The 17,138-nt window shown below is 34.3% G+C and overlaps 1 protein-coding gene across 7 annotated transcripts in view; it reads right to left on the bottom strand.

Annotated features, from left to right (window-relative positions):
- Window positions 1-17,138, bottom strand: part of EPHA6 (EPH receptor A6) — an 868,006-nt gene that overhangs the window by 102,882 nt on the left and 747,986 nt on the right. For all 7 annotated transcript variants that reach the window (XM_045501713.1, XM_045501716.1, XM_045501714.1 and 4 more), the window contains one exon: window positions 4,346-4,555. In XM_045501713.1, the coding sequence (XP_045357669.1) occupies window positions 4,346-4,555 (210 nt within the window). The remainder of the gene's footprint in view (window positions 1-4,345; window positions 4,556-17,138) is intronic.

Below are 17,138 nucleotides of genomic sequence, written 5' to 3'. Positions count from 1 at the left end.
ATAATAATTTTCAATTCTCTACTCTGCTCTTTATTCCAATTGCTACTGCCCTAATTAAAGCCATATGGCCTTTCTGGTCTACAGCAATAATGCCTTAACTTGTTTCCTATAACCAGTCTTCCTGTCCTTCAATCCTTCCCTCCTTCACACTGTTGTCAATAATCTCATAAGACATACATGTATTTTGTTATTCCCCTATTTAAATAAATCAGTGTCTCTCTTAATTTTAATAGAAAACCTTCAAATTCTTGAAGTGCCACCCACCTACCTTCACAATTATTCCTAAGAAACCTGGGTTGTCCACTGCTCCTCTCCATTCTAAACTGTCCACATTTCCATCAACACATCCATTCACTTCCACAAATTTCCATATCTTTTTCCTCTTTTTGTTTCCTCTATCTCAATTCCCCAGCAATCTGCCTAGTGAAATTTTTTAACATTTGGTTCAAATTTTAATTTTTTGTAAAGTCTTCTCTAGAATTCTGCTTTTTGGTACTTCCATATTTCTTTTTAGACCTATATGTCAACAATTAATGCTCTGAATAACAAGAAAGCATAAGTCTACCCTGTAAAAGGGTAAACTCTTTGAAGGCAAGAATGCTGGTGTTTTACTTTAAAATGGTCATATTCATTATAAAGTGAGGTAATCAGTATGATATTTTGTACCCCAGGAGCCTTTGAAGAGTTAGGTATTTCTGAGATTAACAAAAAAAAAAAAAAAAAAAAAAAAAAAGCCCTTAATCACAATCCCTTCAACAATGATGTTGGAAAACCTGAACAGCTATATGCAAAAGAGTGAAACTGGACCACTTTCTTACACCATACACAAAATAAACTTAAAATGGCTTAAAGACTTAAATGTGAGATCTGAAACCATAAAAATCCTAGAACAGAGCACAGATATAATTCTTTGGCATTGGCCACAGCAACATTTTTCTAGATATGTCTCCCAAGGCAAAGGAAACAAAAGCAAAATTAAACTATTGGGACTATATCAAAATAAAAAGCTACTGCACAGTAAAGGAAATAATCAACAAAACAAAAATACAACCTACTGAGTGGGAGAAGATATTTTCAAATGATATGTCTGATAAGGGGTTAGTTTCCAAAATATATAAAAAACTTAAAGGACTCAACATCTTAAAAAAACCCCAAATAATCCAATTAAAAATGAGTAGAAGACATGAAGAGACATTTCTCCAAAGAAGATATAGAGATGGCCAACAGACACGTTAAAAGATACTCTACATCATTCATCATAAGGGAAATGCAAATCAAAACCATAATAAGATCACCTTACAACTATCAAAGCGGCTAAAATCAAATACACAGGAAACAAATGCACAACAATAGGTGTTGGCGAGGATGTGGAGAGAAAGGAACCGTTGTGTACTGTTGGTGGGAATGCAAGTGGTGCAGCCACTGTGGGAAACAGTATGGAGTTTCCTCAAAAAATTAAAAAATAGAAATACCATATGATCCAGTAATTTCACTAATGGGTATTTACCCAAAGAATATTAAAACACTAATTTGAAAAGATATATGAACCCCTGTGTTTACTGCAGCATTAATTAAAATAGCCAAGAAGCAACCCAAATGTCCAATGGTAGATGAATGGATAAAGAAGGTGTGGTATATACAGACAATGGAATATTACTCAGCCATAAAAAGAAGGAAATCTTGCCATTTGCAACAACATGATGAATCTAGAAGGTATAATGCTAAGTGAAATAAATCAGTCAGAGAAAGACAAATGCCATATGATTTCACTCATATATGGAATTTAAGAAACAAAGCAAACAAACAAAGGAAAAGAGAGAAAAAAAAACCACCAGAGTCTTAACTATAGAGAACGAACTGGAGGTTGTCAAAGGGGAGGTGGCTGGGGGAATGGGTGAAATAGGTGAAGGCGATTAAGGGTACACTTATGTGATGAGCCCTGAGTAATGTACAGAATTGTTGAGTTACTGTATTGTATACATGAAACTAATATAACACTGTAATTAATTAAACTGGCATTAAAAACAATAAAAAGTACTGAATCACATTATTTATCATTCAACTGATACCTCTTAAATTCAGAAACTTATTTCTTAATTGAGACATAATCTATAGCTTCTAAGAGGCACTTTTGGAGAATTAATATTCTGGTTACCTAACTTGATGTTTAATTCTGTAGTCAGATTAAATTATAATAGCATTGTTCCAGTCTCTAAAATCATGTAAGACAGAAGAACATGCTTGGAATCTGGATTTCAAATCTGACACAATAAAACCTAAATATGCTTCAAAATTTGGGGGACCCTGCCAATTTTATTAGTACCTTAAATTTAGTTATGAGCTTCCCATTTTAAAAAGTAGTTAAAATATTGTTTAATAAGGATTTCAAATATATCATACAGGCATACAAAGAGTCTAGCAGTTATTTCCTATTTTATTCTTTATTTCCTGTATCATTTTGTTCTGTTAGTAGATCACATTTGTTGGAATTTTTATAAATATTATATTGCATAATATTTTTAAAAATGTTTTTAATGTTTATTATTTTTGAGAGAGAGACACAGAGCATGAGGGGGGAGGGGCAGAAAGAGAGGGAGACACAGAATCCAAAGCAAGCTCCAGGCTCCAAGCTGTCACTATAAAGCCTGACGTGGGGCTCGAACTCATGGACCAAGAGATCATGACTTGAGCCGAAGTTGGACGCTTAACTGACTGAGCCACCCAGGCACCTCATATATTGCATAGTATTTATATAATAATTTTAAACACCATTCTCGAAGGTTGAATATAATATGCATAATAGAAAAATTTATCTACATTGTTCTGTAACTTGAAAAGTTGCTTCAAGTTATTCATCAATAAAAAGAAGAGAAAAGCCTTGAAAAAAAAGAAAAATGTATGACATCTTCCAATTAGAAAATAGAATTGGAAAATACTGCTTTTAGGGCACCTGGTTGGCTCAGTCAGTTAAGTATCCGACTTCGGTTCAGGTAATGATCTCATAGTTCCTGGTTCTACCCTGACAGCTCAGAGCCTGGAGCCTGCTTTGGTTTCAGTGTCTCCCTCTCTCTCTGCCCCTCCCCCAGTCACACTCTGTCTCCCTCAATCATAAAATAAACATTAAAAATTTTTTGAAAAAAAAAGAAAATACTTCTTTTTTGAAACAAACAATTTATTTTGAGACATGATAGATTTTTATTTTTATGAAGCCTTTTGGTCAAATTAAAAGATAAATAGATATTGCTACCTTATATGTCAGGCTCTAAGAGATTAATTCATTTTGCTTAGAAAATAATGAAAATATCATCAGTAAAGTGATATAGAGCATTTTACACCATAAATATGGTAAGGGCATAATATGCTTCATTCATAATATTAAACTTGCATCCCTTCTGGAGTAATTGAATACAGTGATGTTTCAAAAAAACTCATAGAAAATGAGATAAAAGGGAACTAAATAATGGATTTGCCTCTTTTAAAATAATGTGTAAGGTTAGAGGAAAGAGGAGAGGATAAAAACAACTTGAATAATTTTACTGACTTACTTTTCATTGAAGGTGACTGCCAAGTCAATGGTGAAGGTTTTGTTTAAAAAAGAACAACATATAGTATAGTTTTACAAATTATTAGGTTTAAGATAGCTGAAGAAAGACTTTGAGCCTGAAATCATTGAAACAATAATCAAAAAGGTTGGTGGAATTAACTGGTCTTGGGGCATTCAGAAATGCTTAAACTATTAATGAATTAAGTTGAGATCATACAATCTACAATGATAGTTTGGTTCTAAAGTTTTAGCCTATTCTTCTTGCTTGCACAATTCCCAAACATCAGTCAGAAAAAAGTTTAGAGGGTACTTATGTATCTCTAGAGAAACCTATCTTGTTCATCTTTAAGTATGATCAGATCAATCCATAACATTTGTTGTGAGGGCAAAAAAAAAGTAATTTCATAACCATTGTTTCTTCACTATCACTGACTTAATTGATTCACTATTGTCCTGTATAGAACTCCATTTAGGAAATAATTATTAAACATCAAAAATGCCTTGGGAAAAGGAAGATTTGTTGTAAAGGCAGTCATAACATGGAACTCAAGCATGATATTAAAGTCCAGTAAAATGAAAGAAAGAAAACAGTTAAATATAAGGAGGTGTTTTTGTTTTTGTTTTTGTTTTTAAACCAGGCACTCAGATAAAGCAATTATTTCTCAATTAAATAATGATGTTAAATTGTGAAAATGAGAGGTGTGAGTAGAAAATCAGGAAAGCCAAAAAGGATTATTCTTATAACATTAAAAACAATAAGGGTGAACAACCTATATATTGGAAAAGGACATGCAAACTTACAGTTGTTGTATAAGCAGCCTCTGGATCATCTTCCAGTACCCGGGAGAGACCAAAATCGGAAACTTTGCATACTAAGTTGCTGTTGACCAATATATTCCTAGCTGCTAGATCACGATGAACATAGCCCATATCAGAAAGATACTTCATTCCTGATGCAATGCCTCGGAGCATACCGACCAACTGGATGACTGTGAAATGGCCATCATGTTTCTGAAAGAGAATTACAATTGTTTACATTGATTTATTTTAATGTAGCACGTGTGTGTGCATGCATGCATGTGTGTATACATGTGTGTGTAGCATTAAGTAAAACGCTTGAATTTATTTTACTGGATCCAATAATATAAGAATCAAATTTGCTGATCATGAAATGTAAGAATTTGTTTGACATTTAAAAGAAAGGAAAAAGTCTAGCTGGAAGTGACAAAGGAGAACAAAGGATAAAAGCGAACCAACCAAATTAACTTCTAGAAAGAAAGATTTCAAAAACTTTAAGAAGAGAGACTGAAGTCAAATTAGGTAGCAGCAATGACTCCCAGAGATAGAATTTGCTTCCCATAGTTGTGAGTTTGGGTGGGCAGAAGGACTGCAAAACCCCTTGGTTTGGATAAAAGCTGTGTGATAAACTCGAAATATGAGTAAGAAATGATTACTAGGGAAAAGAAAACTTGTTTGCCTAAACAAGAAACAAGTTTAGGGAAGCTATGGGAAAGAGAGAAAAAAAATACATGCAAACAGAAAATAACAAGATTTTCCTATTCTTTCATTATATAGAGCAAATAGAAAGGAAGTTGTTGGCAACTGACTGAAATCAGGACTATTTTAGTACCCAGGTGGGAAGATTAAATAAAATCATATGAATAACAAGCCAGGCACAGCACTGGTATGTAGCAGACAATCTCTTGATTGTGCTATTTCTTCTCATTTGATTTAAAAATAACATATGCTTTTTTTAAAAAATTTACATCCAAGTTAGTTAGCATATAGTGCAACAATGATTTCAGGAGTGTAAGGGGCACTGAGGAATCTACTTCTGAAACATGCTTTTTTAAAAAGGAAAAGAACCTAATTGTCATCCATGTAAGATGTGTGCCTCAATAAGGCCAGATACAAACAATACTCTAGAAATTAAAGAAAAATAAAATAAAAATATTTTAAGTTTGGAAAATAACGCATATTGCTCTACAAAGTTATTTGGAGATAGTTGCCTTAAAAGGAGTTATAGAGAAACATGAAAAATTCCCCAGTTGGTTTTATATATTAGGTGACATTTATTTATGAATGTTATTAAAATGAATATCTAGTAAGAGACAGATGCATAAATAAGAGTTATCTTAAAATTTGCAAAGTTAAACAAGTTTTAATGGATACCTGATTTTGAACTATAGTGTGGATTTAAATACAGGCATGATCTGACCATATCACAGTGACACAGTATCCTATACAATGAGGATTCATTCGTCACTTAAATGAATAAGCTTATACTACAAATGAAATAAACTTTGTCTTTATATCAACTCATCTTCCTGATAGCTCTCTGATAATATCTCCCAACTCAAGTGCAGAGTAAGGAAAAGAACTCTCAAAAGAAACAGTCTATGTAGCAAGAGTATCCATTTAAGCAGTTCCTTCTGTATAATTAATGTATAAAAGATAACCTAGCAAAGAAAATCTTTGGTGTTATTAGCTCTTTATGTTTCCAATCCATCTTCCTAGACAGTGCACTATTAGATGAAATCTGCCTCTTCTATAATGTACACTACCTACCTCTCCTCTATTAGGACTCTCAAAGCCACTGAATAGAATTCAAAGCATAAATTCTTTCAGCCTAGAAAGGATTACACTACATTTAAAGAGGTGGCTCTTTTACCTATTAGAAATGAAGTTGCCTGGTACAGTTCTCATCAATGTAGAATTTCTGCATGGTAGGAAATGTGAATGGACCATCTGAAAACTAAGGAATGCCTCAGTTTTCTTATCTCTACAATGAGAATAGAATAATCTAACTCAGAGGTGCAGTGAGAATCACATATAAAACATAGAGCACAGCCCCTGACTTAATTTAATAGTTATTATTTCATAAAACCTTACAGTACTACAATTACATGTATTTCTTATAATTTAATATAAATTAATATTTAATATAAATATTTAATTTAATATCAGAAATTCTCCTCTCACTTTCCTGAAAAATCAATGGGCAACATACACCTTTACATCATAAAAAGAAATAATTTATTTAATACCAGGTTGAAATTTAATTTCCTATCTTTTCTGAGAGTGACACAAAGCACCAAGTTATTTCTTTAAAAAAAAAAAGACTACTTTTTTAGAGCACTTTTAGGTTCACAGCAAAATTAAGAGGAAGAGACAGAGATTTCCTATATATCTTCTGCCCTTTGCACATGCATATGCATAACTTCCCCCAAAATCATTCCCCACCAGAATGGTACATTTGATACAATTGATGAACCTACATTGATACATCACGATCATCCAAAATGCATGGTTTGCATTAGGGTTCATTCTTTGTGTTCTACATTCTACGGATTTGGACAAATTTATAAAGACATAAACACATTATAGTTTCATACAGAGTATTTTCACTGTCTTAAAAATCCTCTGTGCTTCATCTATTCACCAACACCACCACTCCTCCCTCCCCCATCTCCAAACCTTGGCTACCACTGATCTTTTACTTTCTTCATAGTTTTGCCTTTTCTAGAATGTCATATAGTGGAATCACACAGTAGGCAGTCTTTGCAGATAGGTTTCTTTCACTTCATAATATGCATTTAAGATTCTTCCATGTTTTTCATGGCTTGATGGCTCTATTCTTTTTAGTGCTGAATAAAATTCCTTTGTCTGGATGCATAACAGTTTCATTTATCCATTCACTTACGAAGGACATCTTCGTTGCTTCCAAGTTTTGGTGATTACAAATAAAGCTGCTATAAACATCTGTGTTCATAGCATGTTTGTAGTTGCAGGCTTTTATGTGGATGCAAGCTTTAAACTCCTTTGGTTAAGTGCCAGGGAGGGTGACAGCTGCATCACATAGTAAGAATATGTTTAGTTTTGTTAGGAGACCCCCAAAGTATCTTCCAAAATGGCTGTACCATTTTGCATTCCTACAAGCAATGAATGCGTGGCTTCACATCCTTACCAACATTTAGTGTCAGTGTTACCAGTTTGGGCCATTCTAATAGGTGCATAGTGGTACCTCATTATTTCAGTTTGCATTTTCCTGATGACATACAGTGTGAAGCATCCTTTCATAAGCTTATTTGCCATCTGTATATCTTTGGTGCCGTGACTGTTAAGGCCTTTGGTCCATTTTTAAAATGGCTGGTGTTCTTGTTGTTGAATTTTAAGAGTTCTTTGTATATTTTAGTCAAGTCCTTTATCAGATGTGTCTTTTGCAAATATTTTCTCCCAGTCTGTGGCTTGTCTTCTCATTCTCTAACATCATCTTTTGCAGAGCATAAGTTTTAAATTTTAATGAAATCCAGCTCATCAATTATTTTTTTCTTGGATTGTGTCATTGTAGTTGTATCTAAAAAGTGTTTGCCATATCCAATATCATCTAGGTTTTTCTATGTTCTCTTCTAGTGTTATTATAATTTTGTGTTTTACATTTAGGTCTGTGATACATTTTGCCTTAATTTTTGTGAAGGGTGTAAGGTTCTGTGTTTAGTTCTTCTGTGGTTGATTTTGCTTTTTGTTTGTTTTTATTTTTTGCATGTGGATATCCAGTTGTTCCAGCACCACTTATTGAAAAGACAAGTTTTGCTCCATGGTATTGCTTTTTCTCTTTTGTCAAAGACTAGTTGACTATGTTTATTATAGACTTTCTATTCTGTTCAACTGGCCTGTTTGTCTATTCTTTCATCCATATCACACTGTCTGGATTATTGTTTATAAGTCTTGAAGTCAGGTAGTACCAGTCCTTTGAGTTTGTTCTTTTTTGATATTGTGTTATCCATTCTAGGCCTTCTACCTCTACATATAAACTTCAGAATCACTTTGTTGATGTCCACAAAATAACTTACTGGGATTTTTAGTGGGTTGCATTAAAAATATATATCAAGTTGGAAAGAAGTGACATTTAAATAATACTGAGTTTCCTTAATCATTAACATGGAATATCTCTCCATATGTTTAGTTCTTCTTTGATTTTGTTAATCAGAGTTAAGGTTTTCCTCATACAGATATTGCACATATTTTGTTAGATTTATACCTAAGTTTTTCATTTTGAGGGTGCTAATGTAAATGGTATATATTTTTAATTTCAAATTCCACTTGTTCATTGCTGATATGTAGGAAAGCAATTGAGTTTTATATATTGTATATTAACTTCGTATTCTTCAACCTTGCAGATTGCAAGGTTTTTTCAGATTTTCTACATAGACAATATGTTATTTGTAATAAGGACGGTTTTATTTTTTCCCTCCTAAGCTGTGTACTTTCCTCACTTTTTCTCGTCTTCTTACATTAGCTACTGCTTCCAGTATGATAGTCAAAAGGAGTAGTGAGAGTGACATACTTGCCTTGTTCCTGATCCTGGTGGGACAACTTTAAGTTTCTCACCATTAAGTATGATAACTATAGGTTTTTTTTGTAGACAGTTTTTATTAAATTTAAGAACTTTCCTTCTATTTCTAGTTTACTGAAAGTTTTTTTTTTAATCATAAACTCGTGTTTGATTTTATCAAGTACCTTTTCCTATTTATGTGATCATGTGATTTTTCTTTTTTAGTCATTTGATGTGATAGATGACATTAGTTGATTTTTGAAAGTTGAACTATTCTTGCACATCAGGGTAAATCCCATTTGGTTGTGGCTGTAATTCTTTTATACAGTGCTGGATTTGATTTGCTAATATTTTTGTTCCAGTTTTTTTTTTTTAATTTTTTTTAACGTTTATTTATTTTTGAGACAGAGAGAGACAGAGCATGAATGGGGGAGGGGCAGAGAGAGAGGGAGACACAGAATCGGAAACAGGCTCCAGGCTCTGAGCCATCAGCCCAGAGCCCGAGGCGGGGCTCGAACTCACGGACCGCGAGATCGTGACCTGAGTTGAAGTCGGAGGCTTAACGACTGAGCCACCCAGGCGCCCCTGCCAAGTTATTTTTTAACAGCTTTATTGAAATACGATTCAGATACCATATAATTTATATTTTTAAACTATGCAGATTTATCATTTTTAGTGTATTCACAAAGTTAGGGTAACTATCACCATAATCAGCTTTAAAACTTTATAATAATTCCCCAAAGACATTTTATACTCATTGGCAGCCATCCCCCATCTCCTCCAATTTCCGCCACCAGCCCTAGACAACTACTAATCAACTTTCTATCTCTATAGTTTTGCCTATTCTGGGTATTTCATTTAAATGTAACCATAAAGCATGTGGTCTTTTGTGACTGTATTCTTTCACTTAATATAATCTTTCAAGGTTCACTCAATATTTTATTATTTTTACTGATGTATAATATTCTATTCATTTTTTAGTACCTCTATCGGTTGATTGGTTGATAAACAGTAGAGTTATTTCCACTTTTTGGCTATCATACAAGATATATATATATATATATATATATATATATATGGTTACATATATATATATATATATGGTTACATATATATATATATATAGTTACATATATATCCCTTTTTTTTAAGATGAAGGCACTTAAGTTCTATTCTTTTTAGCAAATATCAATTATACAATGCAGTGTTATCAATGATAGTCACTATGTTTGTTATATGTTAGATCCTCAGGACTTAGTCTAACAGAATGTGTGCATCCTTTTACAAACCGCCCTATTTCCCCTACTTCCCCCACCCTTGGCAACCACTTTTCCACTCTCTGTTTCTATAAGTTTTATTTATTCTTATTATTCTTATTATTATTTTCCACATATAAGTGATGCCAGCAATATTTGTCTTTCTCTGTCTGACTTATTTCACTTAGCACAGTATCTTTCAGGTTTACCCATGTTGTGGTAAATGGCAGGATTTCCTTTTATTTAAAGGCTGATTAATATTCCATTATATCTTTTCCAGGTTTTCTTAATTCATTCATCCATCAACAGGCACTTAGGTCTTAGATTATTTCCATATCTTGGCTGTTGTGAATAATGCTGCAATGAACATGGGAGTGCAGATATCTCTTAGAGATAATGGTTTAATTTCCTTTGGATATATTCCCAAAAGTGGAATGCTGGATCATATGATAGTTCTATTTCTAATTTCTTGAGGACCCTCTATACTGTTTTCCAGATTTTCTGCACCCATTTAGATTCCAACCAAAAATGTACAACTGCTCCCCATCTTCATATCCTTGTCAGCATTTTTATTTTTATCTTCTTGATAATAGCCATGCTTAGAGATGTGAAGTAATATCTCATCGTGGTTTTGATTTGCATTTCCCTGATGATTAGTGATGTTAACCATCTTTTCATCTACCTGTTGGCTATTTGTATATCTTCTTTGGAAAAATGTCTATTTGGGTCCTTTGCCCATTTTAAAAATTGGGTTATTTGTTTGTTTGTTTACTGTTGAGTTGTATCAGTTCCTTGTATACTTGGGTATTAACCCTTGTTGAATATACGATTGACAAATGCTTTCTCCCATTCCAGAGGTTACCTTTTCATTTTGTTGATAGTTTCTTTTGATGTGCAGAAGCTTTTTAGTTTGGTGTAGTCCCATTTGTCTATTTTACTTTTGTTGTCTTTGCTTTTGGGGTCAATCCAAAAAATCACTGCCAAGACCAAAGTCAAGGGAATTATCCTCTATGTTTTCTTCTAGGAGTTTTATGGTTTCAGGTCTTATGTTCAAGTTTTTAGTCCATTTTGAGTTAATCTTTGTGTATGGCATAATATAGGGGTTCAGTTTCATTCTTTTGAATGTGGCTGTCCAGTTTTCCTAGCACCGTTTGTTGAAGAGACTTGTAATTTCCCATTGTTTTTTCTTAGCTCTTTTTCATAAATTAATTGACCATATTTGCATTGGTTTATTTCTGGGCTCTCAATTCTGTTCCATTGATCTATGTGTCTGTTTTTATGCCAGCTTCATACTGTTTTTATTACTAGACCTTTGTAATATAGCTTGAGATGAGGAAATGTGATGCCTCCAGCTTTGTTCTTTTTCTCAAGATTGCTTTGCCTTTTGGGGCTCTTTTATGGTTCCATACAAATTTTAGGATTATTTGTTGTAATTTTGTGAAAAATGCCGTTGGAATTTTGATTTATGAGTCTGTAGATTGTTTTGGGTAGTATGGACATTTTAAAGATATTACTTCTTCCACTCCATGAGTATTCTGTACAGAATAATTTTCCATTTTTTGGTGTTATCTTCAATTTCTTTTTTCAGTATTTTATAGTTATCAGTGTACAGATCTTTCACTTCTGTGGGTAAACTTATTCCTAATTGTTTTATTCCTTTTCGATAAAATTGTAAATGGGATGTTTTTCTTCATTTCTCTGACAGTGTTTTGTTAGTGTATAGAAATGCAACTAATTTTTGTATATTGATTTTGTATCCTGCAACTTTCCTGTATTTATTACGAACAGGTTTTTGGTGGTGTCTTTAGGGTTTTCTGTATATAATATCATGTTACCTGCAAATGGAGACAGTTTGACTTTTTCTTTAATGATTTAGATGCCTTTTATTTCTTTTTCTTGACTAATTGCTTCAGATAGGACTTCCAATGCTATGTTGAATAAGAGTGGCAAGAATGGACATCTTTGTCATGCTCCTAATCTTAGAGGAAGAGGTTTCACTTTTTACCATTATGTATGATGTTCACTATGGGTTTCTCATATATGGCCTTCATGACATTGATACTGAATTTTGTCAAATACTTTTTCTGCATATATTGAGATGATCATAGGATTTTTATCCTTCATTTTGTTGATGTGGTATATCGCATTGATTGATTTGTGAATGTTGAACCATCCTCGCATCCCTATAATAACTCCCACTTGATCACATTGTATGATCCTTTTAATGCACTGTTGAATTTAGCTGGCTAATATTTTGTTGAAGATTTTTGCATTTATGTTCATCAGGGATATTGGCATGTAGTTTTCTTTTCTTAAAAAAATTTTTAATGTTTATTTACTTTTGAGAGAAAGAGAGAGAGAGAGAGAGAGAGAGGGAGAGAGAGAGAGAGAGAGATACAGAGAGCATGCGGGGAAGGGGCAGAGAGAGAGACACACACACACACACACACACAGAATCCGAAGGAGGCTCCAGGCTCCAAGCCATCAGCACAGAGCCTGACACGGGGCCTGAACTTACGAACTGTGAGCTCATGACCTGAGCTGACATCAGACGCTCAACCGAGTGACCCAGTCGCCCTGTAGCTTTCATTTTTAATTAACATTTAAAAGTAATACTTTTTGCTTATGACCACCAGGAGGCTGAGTTTCCACTCATCTGAGTGGGTATTTTGAGTGTAGTGCTGCTGATGAAATTTAGAGGCTTTTTTTTAAGGAAGAAAAAGATGAATTTTATCCCAGGTATTTCACAAGTCTGAGTAATGCGGTGACTTTTCAACTTCTAGACTATGTGTTTCTATTGTATTGTGGAGTCAAATTAGAATTCTAGAAAGCACAAAGGGAAAAGGCAGGCCAAGGAAACAATGCTTCCATTTGGCAAGAATTGTGCTTCTTCCTTGTGAGAAGATAAAATGCTGTGAGAGGGCCATCTGTGTTTTGAAATAGCATTTTCACTTCGTCAGCAAAAATTCACAAAATTGATTAAATATAGCAAAAGTTACTTTCCGCAATATATTTGCTTGAAATATTTATGCAATTAATATTGTTAATGAAAGAAAATGTGTAGAAAATTTTTGTTAAACTGTTTTTATGATTCCTCTTATTTAGACCCAATATAGGCTATCGAGTTGTCACAAAGAATTTAATTTTTTGCTAGCAGAGGAAGCTTTTGTTTGCCAAAAGAAGAACCATTTTCACATAATCATCCATATCCAAGTTCAGGGAAGTCCAAAATTTGTCAAAACCCTAAAGGGCCTAAAGCAATAGACATCTTTTACTTGAAAGCTTTTGAGGTTAAGTCTTATTTAGCACAATATAATTAAGCCAACATTTATTAAGCATTCCATTTAGCTCTTGATGCATAACAAACTATCCCCAAAACTTAGTAACTTAAAATAATGACAGTCATCTGTTTGGGTCATAAATGTGTAGCGTGGGGGCACCTGGGTGGCTCAGTCAGTTAAGTGTCTGACTCTTGATGGTGGCTCAGGTCATGATCTCATGGGTCATAGGTTCAAGCTCCACATTGTGCCCTGAGCACTGACATTGCAGAGCTTGCTTCCGAGTCTCTCTTTCTCTCCCTCTCTCTTTCCCTCCTCTGCTTGATCTCTCTCAAAATAAATAAATAAATAAATAAATAAATAAATAAATAAATAAATAATTAAAAAAAATCCACTAATGTGCAGCTTAGCTAGGGGTTGGCTCTGACGGTTCATGTCTGTTCAGGAGTCATTAAGTAGGGCAGCTCATCTGGGCCTGGAAGCAGTTTCCAAGATGACTCATTCATAAGTCTATCAAGTTTGGGCTGGCCATTGACCAGGAGTTCAAATGAGACTGTAGCTGGGAGCCCCTGGCTCTTCTTTACATGGACCTCTCCGTGGGATAGGCTGTGCTTCCTCACAGCATGGTGAATGGGTTCTAAGAATAAATGTTCTAAGACATAGGAAGTGGGAGCTGCCAATTTCTTAATCCTGATACTGGCTCAGAAACTGGTCAAACTATATTTTGTAGTTTTCAGTATATAAATCTTGCACTTTTTTTTACTAAATGTAATTATTTTATTCTTTTTGATGCTGATGCACATTTATATGCCATAGATCCATAGTTTTCACCAAATTCTCAAATAGATCTCTGACTTAAAAAAGCCAAAGAGCCATTAATCTAGTCAATGCCCCCTCTTTTCCAGTTTAACAGAGGGGAGACTGAGTCCTAGGAAAGTTATACAATTCATCCAAGATAAGTAAATGAGAGAGTTGGGCTTCAAATGCAGGTAGATGACTTCTGAATGGTTAACAAATATTTGTCAAATTATAACCTAAGATTCAGCTTCATAGGGGAAGAAGCATCCATTATCTGCATATTTTATTCTAATTATTAACTTGAGCTTACCAATGGAGTCTCACAAAATTGGCTATTGCTCCAAACTGAGCTCTAAAGCCAACCAAAACCAAAGCAAAACAAAATTAAAGCAAATAAAATAACAAATAATGAAACATATTTTTCTGATTATGGAAATAATATGAACCCATTGTGAAACATTGGGAATACAACAGAGAAGGAGGCAAACCATAAGAGACTCTTAAATATAGAGAACAAACTGAGGGCTTATGGCAGGGGCAGGGGAGAGGAGAAAATGAGTGACGGGCATTGAGAAGGGCACTTGTTGGGATGAGCACTGGTTGTTTTATGTAAGTGATGAATCATGGGAATCTACTCCCAAAGCCAAGAGCACACTGTATACACTGTAAGTTTAACTTTACAATAAATTATACTTAAAAAAACCATATAACATAAAATTTTGGAATACATTAGGAAACTATAAAAAGACATAAAATTCATTCATATTTAAGAGCCACCATTTGGTAGTCTAATTTTTTATGTTATTAAAATTAATCTCATATTTTTAATAGTATATTATGAAAATAGCAATGATATTACCCTATAAAATATTGTCTACAAAGATGATATAGTTTATGTTGTATAAATGTACATATTCCTATAAGTTTTGCTTCTTTTCAGTTTTTTATTATTAATTAAAACTTCAGTGAACAATAACATATACCCATCTTTGCATGAGGATAATTTCTAGAAGACTTTATACATTAAAGACATAAACATTATGAAAACCCTTGATGTAGGCTGACCAATTGCTTTTCAGAAAAAATGTTATTATGCTAATTTCTATAAGCCTATATGACAGGGTAGATCTCAGCACACCCTTGCCACTATTCACTGAAGCAAGAAAAGTTTTGTAGCAAGTACTGAAAAAGTGCCATTCCCTGTATTTTATTTATTTTTATTATTTATTTTTATTTCTTATTACAATGTAAGATCTGCAAGGGCTGGGATTTCTGTTAATTTTGTCCACTACTCATCTCTAATGCCTTGAGGAATGCCTGGTGCATAGCAGGTATTCAACAAGTATCTACAGAATAAATGAATAAATGAATAAATGAATGAACGATTGCATGTATCCTTTGAGCTGCCTTGCTCCTGTGGTTCGCTCCTGATGGTTTTCTTTTTTTTTTTATTTTTTATTTTTTTTAAATTTTTTTTTTTTCAACATTTATTTATTTTTGGGACAGAGAGAGACAGAGCATGAACGGGGGAGGGGCAGAGAGAGAGGGAGACACAGAATCGGAAACAGGCTCCAGGCTCTGAGCCATCAGCCCAGAGCCCGACGCGGGGCTCGAACCCACGGACCGCGAGATCGTGACCTGGCTGAAGTCGGACGCTTAACCGACTGCGCCACCCAGGCGCCCCTACTCCTGATGGTTTTCTTAAAGCTTTTATTCAAATTCCAGTTAGTTAACATGAGTGTAATATTAGTTTCAAGTATTCAATATAGTAATTTAATACTTCCATATAACACCTGCTGCTCATCACAGCAAGTGCCCTTCTTAATCTCCATTACCTATTTTACCCATCCCCCTACCCACCTTCCCTCTGGTAACCATCAGTTTGTTCTCTATACTTAAGAGTGTTTCCTGGTTTGCCTCCCTCTTCCCCACCCCCCTTTGCTTATTTGTTTTGTGTCTTAAATCCCACATACAAGTGAAATTGTATGGTATTGGTCTTTCTCTGACTGACTTATTTCACTTATTTCACCTCCAGGTCCATCCATATTGCCGCAAATGATACGATTTCATTATTTTTTATGGTTGGGTAATATTCCATCATATCTATATACCACATCTTCTTTATCCATTCACCCAGTCAATAGACATGTGGGTTCTTCCCATAGTTTGGCTGTTGATGACAATGCTGCTATACACATCGGGGTGAATGTATCCCTTTGATTTCGTATTTTTGTATTCTATGGGTAAATACCTAGAAGTATGATTGCTGGATTGTAGGATAGTTCTATTTTTAACTTTTTGAGTAAACTCCATACTGTTTTCCAGAGTGGCTGCACCAGTTTGCATTCCTACCAACAGTGCGAGAGGGTTCCCTTTTCTCCACATCCTTGTCAACACGTGTTTTTTCTTGTGTTACTGATTTTAGCCATTCTGTCAGGTGTGAAGTGATATTGCATGTAGTTTTTTTGTGGTGTCTTTGTCTGGCTTTGTTATTAGGGTAATACTGGTCTTGTTAGAGGTTTTTTTTTTTTTTTTTTTTTTTTTCTATTTTTAAATTTTTTTTGAGAGAGGAGAGAGAGAGAGAGTTTGTGTGAGCGGGGAGGGGCATAAAGAGAGAGAGAGAGAATCCAGGCAAGCTTGGCACCATCAGTGCAGAGCCTGATGCAGGGCTCGATCCCACCAACTGTGAGATCATGACCTGAACCGAAATCAAGAGTCAGATGCTCAAAGACTGAGCAACCCGGTGCTCCAGTAGTACTGGTCTTGCAAATAAGTTTGGGAGTGTTCCCTCCTCTTCTATTCATGCAAGTTATTTAAAAATTATTTTAACTACTCTTTACCACCAACCTTTGGAGAGGATTACATTAACTGCTTTCATTCAGTATTACAGCAATCACAATTCCAACAGCAATACATGGCCTCCTTAA

Source organism: Leopardus geoffroyi, chromosome C2 (genome assembly GCF_018350155.1).
Source record: "Leopardus geoffroyi isolate Oge1 chromosome C2, O.geoffroyi_Oge1_pat1.0, whole genome shotgun sequence".
In the NCBI taxonomy this organism is placed as follows: Eukaryota; Metazoa; Chordata; class Mammalia; order Carnivora; family Felidae; genus Leopardus; species Leopardus geoffroyi.
Note: the sequence above shows the minus strand (reverse complement) of the source record. Positions and strands in the feature narration are given on the sequence as shown.